The following is a 14,184-nucleotide window of genomic DNA, read 5'->3' on the forward strand; positions in this document are numbered from 1 at the left end:
GCGCTGGCCAGGTCCTCCTGTATGCGGGGACGTGCTGCCGAGCTGATGAGACACGATCCCGGCCTTCGGAGGGCGGAGCCTTCTGTTCCGGTGTGGAGAGAGTGTGAAACATGCTGGGAAGATGGAGATCGTTTGCTTTCCCAGAGCATCGGTTTTCTGCACGTTTGAGGAGGCGGCACGTCCTGCGGAAGCCTCTGTAAAGGGATCGGTGGAATGATTTCTTCTCTCTGTGGGTGTTTGCCTCAGGATTAGTGGCTACCTGTGGGGCTGCAGCGTCTGACCTGCGTGACTGGAGTCTCCATCGCCACGGTAGGATGTGGGGATATTCTGGTCACGCACTAGTTGGAGTCGGGCACACCCGTCAGGGCGTTTGCTCTCCACGCTGGAGGCACGTGCTGTGGGGACGTGATGGGCTTTGGAGCCTTCCTTGGCCTCTGTGGTCGGGTACACCTGTCAGGGCGTTTGCTCTCCATGCTCGGGGCGCGTGCTGTGGGGACGTGATGGGCTTTGGAGCCTTCCTTGGCCTCTGTGAGCACCAGCCCCCGCCACCATAGGATCCTGTGTTTGTCACCAGACCACTCCTGCGGTAGATAATTTCATTAGAAAGCTTTGTCGAGTGTAAAGGACTGTGCAAATTCACTTCCTGTGGAAACAAAGCTGGTGGGAGGCTTTTCCTGCCAATGAAACTAGGCCTGGGCAAGGGGTCAGGGAAGGCCTCGCTGTGGAGGTGCTACCTGTGTTCCGATAGTGAAATAGATGGGAAAGCGACCAGGAACATCAGCGGAAAGAGTTCCACCAGGGAAGAGCTGGGGCAGAGGCCCCGGGGCGCTGGGTGGAGGTCAGCGAGAGGAAGGACAGGTGAGCCGAGAGATGCGGGGTCTGGCGGGTCCCGCGGAGGCCGGGCTCCCTCCCAGGTGCCTTCCAGCTGGGTCCAGGATGTTAGAATTACGCACTTAAGTCTTGATTTGAATGTTTGCTTTCTTATCATGGAAGAGTAACCGGCAGGAAAAAACAGACATTTGGTCTTGGGGGATGTGAAGGCTTGTTGGAGAGGCAGAGCCTTGAAAAGCCAGTGACAAGTGGGTTTGTGGCCGACGTGATGAGGATGAGGAGGCCGACTGCTGAGGTTTTGGGGCAGCGCCCTGCGGTGGATGAACCGGTAGATGGGAGGGGCACAGGAATCGGGGAGCAGTTGTGAGGCCTGGCTCAGATCGTGCCTCCGTTCCTGCCAGGCTCAGCCCTTCAGCACCTGGGATTCTGCATTCTGGGTCTTACAGAGCTGTTTTCTGCAGGGCTGAGAGCCATTCCCACCGGCCACATTTGAACTCTTCCCCTTCTCTGTAGTGCCCTGTGAGCTTCAGGAGGGTTATTTAAAAAGCACTGCCACCTAGCCTGGGCCCAGACTGTCCAGGTGGCCTTCGACCGCGGGGACAGGAGTGCTCTGCAACCGCCGTGCGGGGGCTGTGTTGCCACCTTGTACACGCAGGAGAGGGGGCCGCGGAGGACAGGGTGTGGGGCGGCCAGCGAGTGCCTGGGGCGGCGGGGACGTGTTTTATGTTTGTTTTTGTAAGTACCACGCACTAAGAGAAATCTGAGAAACCACAGATGGGACTAAGACCCCACCATGAAAATCAAATCGTGGTGAACGTCTTGGAAGGTTTTCTTCCCATCTTGAGTTTCTGCTGTTTCTGGGCCAGCTCGATTGTGTGGCGCCCTGCGGTTCTGCGCCGCGCGCTGCGGTTCTGTGCTGTGCGCAGTTTTGGCTCTCAGAGCAACTTCTTGTTTTCTTACATGTTCTTTCTGGGCACAAAGGTGCTTTTTTAAAAAAACGTCTTAAATAAAAATGTGTCATAGAAATTCTCAATACACAGAATGAAACCTTGTGGAATTGTGAGCTATATAAAAGGCCACAGAAGGCCGGGCGTGGTGGCTGACACCTGTAATCCCAGCAGTTTGGGAGGCCAAGATGGGCAAATCATGAGGTCAAGAGATCGAGACCAGCCTGGCCAACATGGTGAAACCCTGTCTCTACTAAAAATACAAAAATTAGCTGGGCGTGGTGGCGTGCACCTGTAGTCCCAGCTACTCGGGAGGCTGAGGCAGGAGAATCCTTTGAACCCAGGAGGTAGAGGTTACAGTGAGCCAAGATCGTGCCACTGCACTTCAGCCTGGGTGACAGAATGAGACTCCGTCTCAAAAAAAAAAAAAAAACAGCCACAGAAATGAGACACTTTGCCAGGATGCATGGGCTGAGGAGCCGAGGCTGTGGGGCCCTCCCGGGAGCAGCCCACGGTGGGGCTGCTGGGAACGACTTCAGTTTCCATGTCCTCTGCCGCCTCCTTGCTGATTGGATGAGAGCATTCGTGTTCCTTCTCAGTTTCATGTAGCCTGAGACTTCAGGAAGGCGTGGCCAGGGTGCAGGGGGGCTCCTGGGGCTTCTTCCCTCATCCGTTTAAAGCGGCCTGGAAACACGAATTGGTTTCACTTAGAAACATGAATTGGTTTCACTTAGCCAGTGTGGGCAGGAGTGATATTTGGTCATTGTTTCCGAAAGATATTTCTTTGTTTTGTTTTGTTTTTAATTACAGAGAGAAAAGGCCAGTATCTTAAAGCTGTGGTATATTACGTATCTGAACCACCAACACGCAGAAGCCTTTGTGATTTGTGCAGCGTCTGGTGATGTTTTCTGTCTGTTCCAGGCATACGTTTCACAGAACTCTCAAGTGTGAGATCATAGCTTGTTCTCAGAGAAGACGTCTTACTCTTTACGTGATTCATAGTCCAATCATTGCTTTAGACAGTGGTCCGAATCAGAATACAAGGCAATAGAGAGCCTCATCAGTATCTCAGTGACAGGCAGACGTACGTTCCCGTTCAGAAGTCGCTGGGCTCCCAGTCGCGAGACTGTGCCAGAGTGTGGCTGGCTCCGTTCCTCCAGGCAGGTCTGTTCGCGGGGCGCCTGGGTCTCACCTCTGCACCTGCTTCTCCCCATGGCACGGCATGTCCTGCCACTCTGCCAGCCAGCTCTGCCAAGGCCTCCAGGCTCGAGGACAGCCAGCGCCCGTCCCTTGCCCCATTGATGCCCCCTTAGGCTGTCCCCTGAAGCCCCAGGGCCTGGAGGGACCCCTACCGGGTGAGGGGCCAGGGACTGTTCGTGAATCGTTGGCAGTACAATTTTTACATCCCAGAGAAAGAACACAAACCTTTTAAAAAGAAAACCTCACTGGTCACCTTGGGAAACCATGACTTTGACACTGGTGACTGGCATGAGCCGCGCGCTCCGCTTTCTCGTGTGAGTCATTGAGGGCAGGTCTCTCTTTACAGAAGTGTCCCGGCTTATCACGAGCAAACAGGAGGAGTGAGAGATGACACATCACCGTTTCGCTGCAGCCCTAGTGCATTAATGCATTTAGGTCGTGATCACGAGGGAGAGAGGTGTCGCTCGCCTCTGCGTGGAAGCGTGCCCCACCACCTGCGAAGTAATCGCATCAAAAAATCTAGATCTCGGTACCGTGTTATAGATAATCCAGGCGTCTGGAGTGCTGTCGGCCAAACCCAGAGAAGGAAAGTGCCAGGACCCGCCAGCAGCAACCAACAAGCCTTGCTGGGATCTCGATTCAAATGAACTTTAAACAAATGGGGACTTTTTTTTTTTTTTAAGACAGTCTCCCCTTGTCGCCCAGGCTGGAGTGCAGTGACATGATCACGGCTCACTGCAACCTCTGCCTTCTGGACTCAGGTGATTTTCCCACCTCAGCCTCCCAAGTAGCTGGGACCACAGGTGTGCGCCACCAACGCCTAGCTAATTTTTTGTATCTTTTTTTAGAGACAGGGTTTTACCATATTGCCCAGGCTGGTCTCAAACTCCTGAGCTTAAGCGATCTGCCTGCCTCAGCCTCCCAAAGTGCTGGGATCATAGGCGCAAGCCACTGTGCACAGTGGAGGGTCTTCATCTTTCAGAGGCACAGCCGGGTGGATTCCATGAGGAAATGGTGTGCCCTGAGATTTGCTCTGGGACAGGTCTGGAAGTGGGTGGAGACTTGGCAAAACGGGCTTCACCTAGAGCTGTTAATTACTGATCCAAGAGGTGGGATGTGTGGGGCTTGTTATATTTTTATCTCTATTTTATTTGCATGTTAGAAACTTTCCATAGTAAACACTTCATCTAGAGATAGGAGAAAAACATGTAAATACGGCTCCTTTAGCCCCAAAAGTGGCACAGGTGTCCAGGGTTTGCGGGCAGATCTTGGGGTGGTGTTGAAACTGCTTCACGTGTGCCTGTGGAGGCGACCTTCCTGGAGAGACCCTGGTCAGATGCTGCCCATGCCTGCTCGTTGGAGTGAGAACACGGGAACGTTCTCACCACACGGCCTGGGCCACATCTGATTAATCTGCGTGCTTGCTGTCCCGTGAAGTACTGGCGGCTGACAGCTGCTTCTGTCACCAGCGCTTTCATCCATCAGGGTGTGGTTTAATTAGGGACCACAGCCTCGTCCCTGCTCTGTGACCTGCACGTTCAGCACAAGTCCACTTGTTCTGTGATCATCTGTGGGAGGAGAGGCACCGTGCTGCTGGTGGAAATCCTCCTCCTAGCTCCACACAGACACTGCGGAGAGGGCCTGACTGATGACCTAGAAGGGCCGGGGGGCTGGTCTTTCAGGGGCGGCAGCCTGGAGTGGGCCCTCTGGGTCCTGGGCTTCATGGGAGTCCAGTGCTCGCCACACTGAAGGTCATGCTCCTGCGTTTTAGACTGGGCCAGCGCCATCCGTGTCGCCGCTCTGGACTGCATGGAAGACAAGAACCAGGCCGTGTGCCATGACTACGACATCCACTTCTACCCCACCTTCCGCGTGAGTACCGTGGGGCCTCTGTTACAGTTCGCCACACTGCGGTGCCTGCGTTTTGGCTGCTCTGGCTTTTGCTGCCTGAAACTCAGCAGGAATTGGAGGAGCTGATGTTTGCGGGGGCAGCTCTCGTTCACCTCGTTGTGTGGTGGAAGCGTCTGTGGGACTGTCCGTGCGCACACAGCCCTGCTCACACGGAGGGTGCGTGAAAAGACCCCTGCAGCTTGCACAGCCCTAGGGCGTGAGGACTCTGGGAGTGTGAGGGCTGGCACTCTGGCCTGAGGCCACACGTGTGGTCTGTGTACCACGGGGCTCCTCGGTGGACCACACACACATACTCTCACACATGCACACTCACACGCACCCATATGCATTCACACACTGCTCATGCACTCACACACACTCACACCGGGCGCGCACACACGACCTCTGCCTTCCTGAGCTGAGGTCAGCCGGCAGATGACGCTGTGCCCATTGCTCCCACTAGGGGGCAGAGGTGCCCGTGACCTCGTCTTGGCCGGCGCAGAGCTCACGTGTACACACGGTGCCGCCACCTCCTGCACACCTGGATACGGACATCTCCAGAAACGTGGGTGCCTCGGGCCCACTTCGCAGGAAGCTTTGTGGCCCGTCCTTGTCGGCCCTGGCACCCTGCTGCGTGGCGCGGTGTCACGTCACGGTGGCTTCCTTGCTTCCTGGGCTGCTGTTTTCACTGTGCCGGCAGCGCCTGCGGTCCTGCCCCAACAGGTGGCACGCTGGGCAGCCTGGTGTCAGCCCCGCCCCAGGGCCTCTCGGGGCCTGTGTGGCACACTTGCTCGCCTGCCCCGACGTGTAATCACATCAGGATGGCTTCCTATTTTGTTTTAGCTTCAGACGCAGGCCATGCTGCTGTGTGGAAACTTCCGGGCCTTCTTTCTGTTACTTAAGGAGACGTCCGTGTCCACCGTGATGCCCATTGGATGATTGGATGGCATTGTCCGGTGGCGTCACTCTGAGGACCAGAACCCCTCCTTGCCAGGCGTGTGGGCTTTTCCAGGCTTTGGTGGCTTTGAATGGCCCTGCTGTGTGCATTCCCAGGCGCGGGAAGAGCTGACACTGGAAGAGAACCCCTGGGCCTCGCGCCAGGCCTGTGCTCACCCACAGAACAGCCCGGCAAGAAGCACCGGCGTTTGCATTTCCCCGGTGGCCGTGGTGCCCGCACAGCTGGCTTTGCGGGCCATGGGTGTCACCGTGGGGAGTGCCCGTGCCCGTGGGTGTCACCGTGGGGAGTGCCCGTGCCCGTGGGTGTCACCGTGGGGAGTGTCCGTGCCTGTCCTCTGCCTGTTTCCCTCTTGGTTCCATGTGCTTTTCTTACCGATTTCATCCCCGCCCATCCTGTAACCTTGTCTCGTCACTGTCTGTAATGTGCCTTTTGATGCAGAAAGGTTTTAATTTTGACATGAGAACCCTTTTCATCCACTCAGAGATACTGCATGGCGTCTCCTCCTCCTGCAAATCTTTTGTGTCATTATGGCTCACCGTTAGGTACACGCTCACTGCCCAGTCCCAGAGAGCAGTGTCCTGTATGATTCCAGCCCAGCTGAGCTGTGTGGCTTCTACCCTGCTGGGTCAGAAAATGTAAACGATGGCAATGCTGATTGGAAATCAGCCCCTTCGTAAATCTGACAGGAAACGCTCACATGCACAGAGACACGGAGAAGCCTGTGCTTTCATCAGTTTATAAAAACTTCCCGAAGGAAATTGAGTAAAGCTCTCTGAGGTGACAGTCACTTTGTTGCTTAGACAAATGTGCAGATGCCCACGGGAGGCTGCCTCTTACTTGTTCTGTTTTTCCTCTTAGTATTTTAAAGCATTTACAAAGGAGTTTACAACTGGAGAAGCTTTTAAAGGTAAGGACAAAAGCATTTATTTTAATTCCTGAGATTCCCCTCTTAAACCTGCTGAAGACACACGGTCCCAGAGCCTGGGGAGCTGCCGGCCGGGTCAGTGCCTTTGCCTCTGCTGAGCTTCTTCCCAGTTTTCTCTTAAGAGTTCAAACGTTAATAGCTTCAGAGAGAAGTTTTCATTCTATGCTTTGCCTTGCTTGGCAAATATGGTAGTAAAACCTTTTTCAGAGTGAATTTGTTCTTGTAAAAACATTCAGAGACGTGCACAGATCACATGTACACATCCATGGAATTTTTACAAACGATCCCACGCAGGTGAGCATAGCCCAGAGTGTGAGCAGACCCCGCAGACCGCACCCTCGGGGGGCTCTGGGTGTGAGTGACCTGGTGGCGTTGCCGGGCCTGCTCCTGGCTGTGCTGTGTCTCGCCATCCGCTGCTGTTGCTGTATCCCTGTGGCCCATCCACGCTTGTGGCCCATCCACCCTTGTGGCCCATCCACGCTTGTGGCCCATCCACCCTTGTGGCCCATCCACGCTTGTGGCCCATCCACGCTTGTGGCCCATCCACGCTTGTGGCCCATCCACCCTTGTGGCCCATCCACGCTTGTGACCCAGCCACGCTTGTCTCACTGCTGTGTGGTCTCCAGGCATGTGAATCCAGCGCTGTCTATACCACGCCTGTGGGTGGCATCGGCACACCGCTGGGATTGTACTCGCCGCTGCCACCTGCACTCTGCTATCTTTGGGCTCGGGCGTGGGCGGGACTGCTGTCCCTGGGTATGGGCCTGCCCCACAAGGACAGCTGCACACACAGCTCTGACCCTGCTGTGCTTCCGGCAGGACCTGATCGTGAGCTGCGAACAGTCAGACAGACCATGATTGACTTCCTGCAGAACCACACGGAAGGGAGCCGGCCCCCCGCCTGCCCACCCCTGAACCCCATCCAGTGAGTAGCTCTAGGACGAAGGCAGCGTTAGACTCACGTGGAACTGTGTGAGAAACTTAATAGGTTTTATTAAGTGATGTGGCTACTGGGACGTGGTGGCCAGCTCGATGCTGTTGACAGCACTAAAAGCCTCTTTCTTTCTCTTAACAGGCCCAGTGATGTTCTTTCTCTCATTGACCACCTTGGCAGCCATTACGTGGCTGTTGTCTTTGAAAGCAACAGCTCCTACCTTGGGCGAGAGGTATTGCATCTGCGTGGGCTGCGCGTGTTGCCGCGTGGCGTGATTGGGGGTGGCGGTGGATCGGGTGCTGGTCACTGCTGGTTTCGTCTCCTGCCCGTGGCTTTAGTCCTCGTTCATGATCAGAAGCATCGTTGGTGTTACTCAGCAAAGTCACTGGTGTCTGGAGAAGAGGGTTAGGAGGAACGAGCTTGGCGGTGGGAGGGTTCAGAAGCTGGCCTCACCCAGGTGTGAAACTAAGCGAGGGCTTTGCAGAACAGCCTGTTTTTATGACCCACGCATCTCACCCTGAGGTCATTCTGGGTTTCTTAGACGTTATCACTGAGATGTTTTCCTTGCCATATTCTGAACTCTCAACATTTTTGCCAAATCCGGGATTCTGTAAAACATGGTTTCTGTCATTATGGTACTTTGATTTCACACGAACAGTCAGTTCTGAAGCCTTGCTTTTGGCCAAGTCTAAATAAGATCCGGGGACCAGGTGCAGGGGCAGCTCACGGAAAGTGGTCACTGCCGCCCGTCTTCCCGGAGACGAGAGATGAGGGAAGGCCTCGTCGCACGCTTGTTCGCCCGGCACTCGCCTGAGCTGCTCCTCCTCCTCCTCGCAGCTTGCTGGGCGACTGCTTTTCTGTCCACTGCGGAGGGGCTGGCGGTGGAGGGAGGGAACAGCTTTGCCCCTGGAAGGGCTTTTGGAGGCGCACTTAGGAAGGAAGCTGCAGACACCTGCGCTGTGGCCGTCTCGCTTCATGCCCTGGATGCCCTCCTGGCACCCCAGCACCGCTCCTGCAGGCTTGGTATGATGCCAGGATGCCTCCCCGTGGTTGGCTAGAGTCTCTGTGGAGGGCTGAGGAGCCGCTAGCGGTGTGTTGTTCTCCCAGCCCCCTCGCCCCGTCCCAGGGCCCCCTCGTGCACTCACTGTCTCACACGGGGCCTCCGCACACGCACACACACATGCAGACCAGAGGCAGAAGTTCCCTCGACAAGGGGGGCGTGCGGGCCCATCTTGCTGCTGGACCCGCTCTCCTGCCTCCCTGGCATGCAGGAGCGTTCAGGGCAGCCAGGCTCTACCCATGCGGGAGGAGTGCTTTTCAGCAGTCACGGCAGGGCCCAAGCCAGAGACCAGTGTGGCTCCAGAGTAGTGATCAGCTCTCAGCAGACATGCCCAGCTCAGGAGAGGCACAGCCACTCAGGGTGCGCCCCTCCACTCTTCTAGCCAGGGCCCTGGATTTGAGAAGGAGCCGGTTTTGTTGCTGTCTAAGAGAAGGAGAGACATATGCCCCACGTGGCGGTGGCACACACGGGGTTTCCTCTGAGATCCTGAGATGCCACTCCTGTGGTCCCTCTGTCACAGACCCCACTGCTGCCCCTTCGGCCCGAGCAAAACCAGACAGGAGCAGGTGGCTGGGGAGGAGCGGCAGCTTGAGGCCCGCTGCCCTGGCCACAAAGCTTCCACACGCGGGACAGGTGCGCGAGGCCATGGGGCATGGCTGGTGTGTACAGGGCCCCACTTGACCAGTGTCGGTGTTGTGGGGGGCACACTGGCTTTAGAAAGTCAAGTGCAGATTCATTAATAAGTGTTTTCTTTGACTGGTCTGTGAAATTGCCAAATAAGACTAGTTTCTGCCCGTGGTGTGTCCCATCGTTTGCCCTAAAGTGTGATAAAAATGAAGGCGTGTGTGAGGGTCTTGCCTGTAGTGGGAGAAGCGTCCTGTCCGGTTGTGAAAGGCTGCCTGCGAGGCCGTGTGTCTGCACAGCGCCGCGTTTTCTGGGAAAACTGTCCTCCCCTGTGGACGTGTCACTATGTTCTCATCACCCAGGTGATCCTAGACCTGATCCCGTATGAAAACATCGTGGTCACCCGAGCGCTGGACGGGGACAAAGCGTTTCTGGAGAAACTCGGGGTTTCTTCAGTTCCCTCGTGTTACCTGATCCACCCAAATGGGTCACGTGGATTGATTAACGTGTGAGTTTCAGGGTGGGATCCGGGAAACCCATGCTGTGCGGTTACCGGACAGAGGCTCCGAGCAGACAGGGCGAGTCTGGTGTGAGATCCGGGGAGCCCCGGCCCCTCCGCCTCCCTTCCCCGGGCAGATTTGCACCCCGGCCCTCAGCTCTCGGATCTTGCTGATCTGCGCTGTTTTCGTGGATTTCTCTTTTCTCGCTGCACCTGGGAGGAGCCTGGCGTGGTGACTCACCAAGAGCCGCAGAGTAAACTGTGGCTGAACCAGCACGTGCTCGAGGGCTGCTGGGCCGGGCTTAAGGAGCAGCGGGTGCTCCTACCCTGCTCCCTGTGGACTCTGGGCTGCAGTATGGGCTGTGTCTCGGGGGCTGTCAGGCAAGCCCACGCGCCCGCCTCCACAGAACGAGAGATAGTGTGGGCGCCAGGCCCTGCCCGCAGACAAGCCCACGCGCCCGCCTCCGCAGAACGAGAGGTAGTGTGGGCGCCAGGCCCTGCCCGCAGACGAGCCCACGCGCCTGCCTCCGCAGAACGAGAGGTAGTGTGGGCGCCAGGCCCTGCCCGCAGACAAGCCCACGCGCCCGCCTCCGCAGAACGAGAGGTAGTGTGGGCGCCAGGCCCTGCCCGCAGACAAGCCCACGCGCCCGCCTCCGCAGAACGAGAGGTAGTGTGGGCGCCAGGCCCTGCCCGCAGACGAGCCCACGCGCCCGCCTCCGCAGAACGAGAGGTAGGGTGGGCGCCAGGCCCTGCCCGCAGACGAGCCCACGCGCCCGCCTCCACAGAACGAGAGGTAGGGTGGGCGCCAGGCCCTGCCCGCAGACAAGCCCACGCGCCTGCCTCCGCAGAACGAGAGGTAGTGTGGGCGCCAGGCCCTGCCCGCAGACGAGCCCACGCGCCCGCCTCCGCAGAACGAGAGGTAGGGTGGGCGCCAGGCCCTGCCCGCAGACGAGCCCACGCGCCCGCCTCCGCAGAACGAGAGGTGGGCGCCAGGCCCTGCTCCTCTCGTGCTGCTGCTCTCTCCTCTGAGAGCCACAGAAGCCTGACAAGCCCTTTGCCTCTACGCGAGTGCCTGTGTGCCCCTAAGATACGCCCAGCTAAACAGTAGAGACGGCTACAGTAAGGCTGGAAAAAGAAAAATGAGGCTGGGCACAGGTGAGTCATTTGAGTCTAGGAGTCCAAGACCAGCGTGGGCAACATTGTGAGACCCCATCTATACTAAAAATAAAACAGCCGGGCCTGCTGGTATACGCCTGTAGTCCCAGCTACTTGGGAGGCTGAGGTGGGAGGATCACTTGAGCCCCACAGATCAAGGCTGCAGTGAGCTGAGATTTTGCCACTGCACTCCAGCCTGGGCGACAGAGCCAGATCCTGTCTCAAAAAAAAAGCAAACGATAAATGGTTGAGAAAGTTCAGTAACATGCGGAGGCTGGAGGGGACCTGGCCTCCCCTCACCCGGGGGAGAAGGGCGGCGTGAGGCCTGCCGCACACGGGCCGGCCCCTGCCCCAGCCCACATCCCTCCGGCACGCGCTGGTTCAGCCGCACTGTCCTCTGCAGCTCTTGGCGAGTCCCCAGGCTGGGCTCCTGGGTGCAGGGACACAGCAGCAAGAAGACAGGACGTGTTTCCTGTCTCTGGCGGCTTCCAGTCCAGCCTCTTCTAAAGCGACTGGGGCAGAGAGGGAGCCGTGCAGAAGCCCTGAGCACCGCAGCTGCTTAGCTGGTTTTCTGTCCTTTTGAGAAAGAAACCAGGCGCTGTGGCTCACACCTGTCATCCCAGCACTTTGGGAGGCTGAGGTGAGAGGATCGCTTGAGCCCAGGAGTTTGAGAGCAGCCTGGGTTGATAGTGAGACTCCATCCTATGAAAAGTAAAACATTAGCTGGGTATGGTGGAGGGTGCCTGTGGTCACAGCTACTCAGGGGGCTGTGGTGGGAGGATCATTTGAGCCCAGGAGGTTGAGGCTGCAGTGAGCTGAGACTGCACCACTGCACTCCAGCCTGGGCAACGGAGCAAGATCGTATCTCAAAAATAAATAAATAAATAAGTGAAAATAGAAAAGATAAAGCTGGAATTCAGGGTAAGCGCAGAGGCCATTGAGCTTGTTGGGAGATGCTCTGAGTGCTTGGGGACCCCGCCCTGCCAAAGAGGTGGCCCTTCCCGGCCTGGGGCACCCCACTGCCCTTGGCACAGCTGCCTGAACCGCTGCCAGGTCTGTTCAGCGTTTAAAGTAGCCCTTAGACAACTTCTTTATGTAAAATAATGTTAATGTTTTTATAGGTATTTTAATAGTTTTGCAAATATTACCCTTCCTTTCTGTCTTCGGAAATGGCAAGCTCCGAGTGACCCTGAAGCTCCGGGTCACGGCATCGAGCATGTCCTCAGAAGGGCGGCTCCACGCTGTCCACACAGGGCGGGTGTGCAGGGAGCTCGGGGGGCTGACATCCACCCAGGCCCTACTTCCAGATGCCCCACTCAGGGCTGACAGACTGTGGGCGCGTCGGCGAGCGCTGTTAGGCGTGTTGGGAGCCGCAGTCGGAGTAAAGCTGATCTTGGCAGATGCTCAACCCAGCTTCACCAAACGCCTTAGGATCCCCACAGACATAATGAGTCACAGCACTTATCACAACTGGAACTGGTTGTCAATCTGTGGATTTGGTGTGTCTCCTCTTATCCCTCAGGTGGCAGCTCAGCCCGGCCCAGGCCCCAGTAAATGCCCGAAGGCTGAGTGGGGTGGGCCAGAGCTTTCCGGAACCCCGGGCTCTGACTGTAGGGTTTATAAATCTTCTCACGCTTGCCCTCTGCTTTCTCGCAGCGCGAAGCCGCTTCGGGCCTTCTTTTCCTCTTATTTGAAGTCATTGCCGGATGTGAGGAAAAAACCACTTTCCTTGCCTGAAAAGCCAAACGAAGAAAATTCAGAAGTCGTGGTTTGGAGGGAATTTGACAAGCAAGTATTCCTCTTGAATGGAGTCCCGGGAGACAGCGCGTGCAGACCGAGGGCTGCGCATCTGCGGGGCGGGCTCGCTCAGAAACCCATCCCGGCCGCTGAGGGCCTCTAGGAACCCTCCCGGAGCCAGGAGTCCGAGGGGAGCAGCCGGGACGGGGAGAATTGCCATGAAGGGAAAGGCCAGCGTGCCCTGACGCCGCCGCATTCCGTCCTAGGTCGAAGCTGTACACGGCGGACCTGGAGTCGGGGCTGCACTACCTCCTGCGGGTGGAGCTGGCGGCCCACAGATCCCTGGCCGGAGCCGAGCTGAAGACGCTCAAGGACTTTGTGACTGTCGTGGCGAAGGTGCGGGGCGGTTCTGGTCTGGGCTGCCTGTGGGAATTTGGCCCTGCACAGGGTGGGTGCCCATGGCCGTCGGACACTGCGAGGGACTCCGCCAGCCTCTGTTGAGGAGGTGTTCACCTCGCTTTGTCCGCCCAGGCCCGTGCCCCAACCCATTCCACCAGTTTCCCAAGTGCCTCCTGCCTGCTGTGCCGTGCTGTTCCCAGCACTGGGGCTGGGGCGGTGGATGTGGAGAGGGCCAGGGGGAGGGGCAGGGGGCATCAGCTGAGCGCCTGTTGGTAACGCCCAGCTCTGGCTGCCTGGAAAGGAGACGGAGGCACACACCTCAGCTGGTTCTCAGGGGCCAGTGTACAGGGCTTGTGGGGAGAGGAGAGGCCGGGCAGTGCAGATCCAGGTGGGGGGTGCACCTGCTTCACCAGCCAGGTTCAGGGAGCGGTCCTGGGGGCTTCACACTCAGCCTCGTCACCAGCACAGCGTGGTGTCTGAGACCACTGAGGGGCTTACCAGGACCAGGCAGAGACACAGCCCAACAGAGCTCAGGCTTGGCTGTGCCCAGAGGACCAGCCGGGGAGGTGGCTGGGCAGAAGGCCACTACCTCAGTTGCTTGTTACTGTCTAAATGACATGGAGGCTTACGCTTAAAATATTTCTCTTGCCAAAAATAAGATGCATGATAGAATCATTTATAGTGAGCACTTTGGGTGGTTTACTTAAGAGGTGCTTCAGATGCAGGCACAAACATTGCCCGGGCAGGTTTTTACCCCACGGTGCCATTCAGAGTTCAGAAATCTCTAGCTGGCCTCATTTCCTTTAAGAAAGTGTCCTGCTAATTTGTCCATCATATCAGCGGGGGACAGGGTGGCTTTTAGTGGTGGCCGCCGGCCAGCTAATTCGCTGGAGTCTCACAGCTGTCGAGAGGCCAACCCGCCCTCCTGCCCCCGCCTCTCAGTCTCGCCCCTGAGTCTAGCTGGGCCCGGAGCTCTTATGCCTGTGCTCTAGGTAACTCCTTAGGCCAAGGTGTTAATCAGCTCT

The 14,184-nt window shown here is 57.2% G+C and overlaps 1 protein-coding gene across 7 annotated transcripts in view; it reads left to right on the forward strand.

Annotated features, from left to right (window-relative positions):
- The window catches only part of QSOX2 (quiescin sulfhydryl oxidase 2), a 39,789-nt gene that overhangs the window by 13,954 nt on the left and 11,651 nt on the right, over positions 1–14,184 (forward strand). For 2 of the 7 annotated variants that reach the window (XM_012445239.2, XM_012445243.3), the window contains exons 2-8: positions 4,750–4,850; positions 6,685–6,733; positions 7,571–7,676; positions 7,827–7,917; positions 9,732–9,877; positions 12,680–12,811; positions 13,027–13,156. In XM_012445239.2, the coding sequence (XP_012300662.2) occupies positions 4,750–4,850; positions 6,685–6,733; positions 7,571–7,676; positions 7,827–7,917; positions 9,732–9,877; positions 12,680–12,811; positions 13,027–13,156 (755 nt within the window). Of the gene's footprint in view, positions 1–72; positions 310–480; positions 859–3,324; positions 3,740–4,749; positions 4,851–6,684; positions 6,734–7,570; positions 7,677–7,826; positions 7,918–9,731; positions 9,878–12,679; positions 12,812–13,026; positions 13,157–14,184 lie in introns of those variants that run through there. The other 5 variants (XM_064366091.1, XM_064366092.1, XM_012445242.3 and 2 more) reach the window with 5 other exon arrangements.

The sequence above is a fragment of the Aotus nancymaae genome, unplaced genomic scaffold, assembly GCF_030222135.1.
Source record: "Aotus nancymaae isolate 86718 unplaced genomic scaffold, 86718_ANA_hifiasm-v0.15.2.pri h1tg000063l, whole genome shotgun sequence".
Classification (NCBI taxonomy): domain Eukaryota; kingdom Metazoa; phylum Chordata; class Mammalia; order Primates; family Aotidae; genus Aotus; species Aotus nancymaae.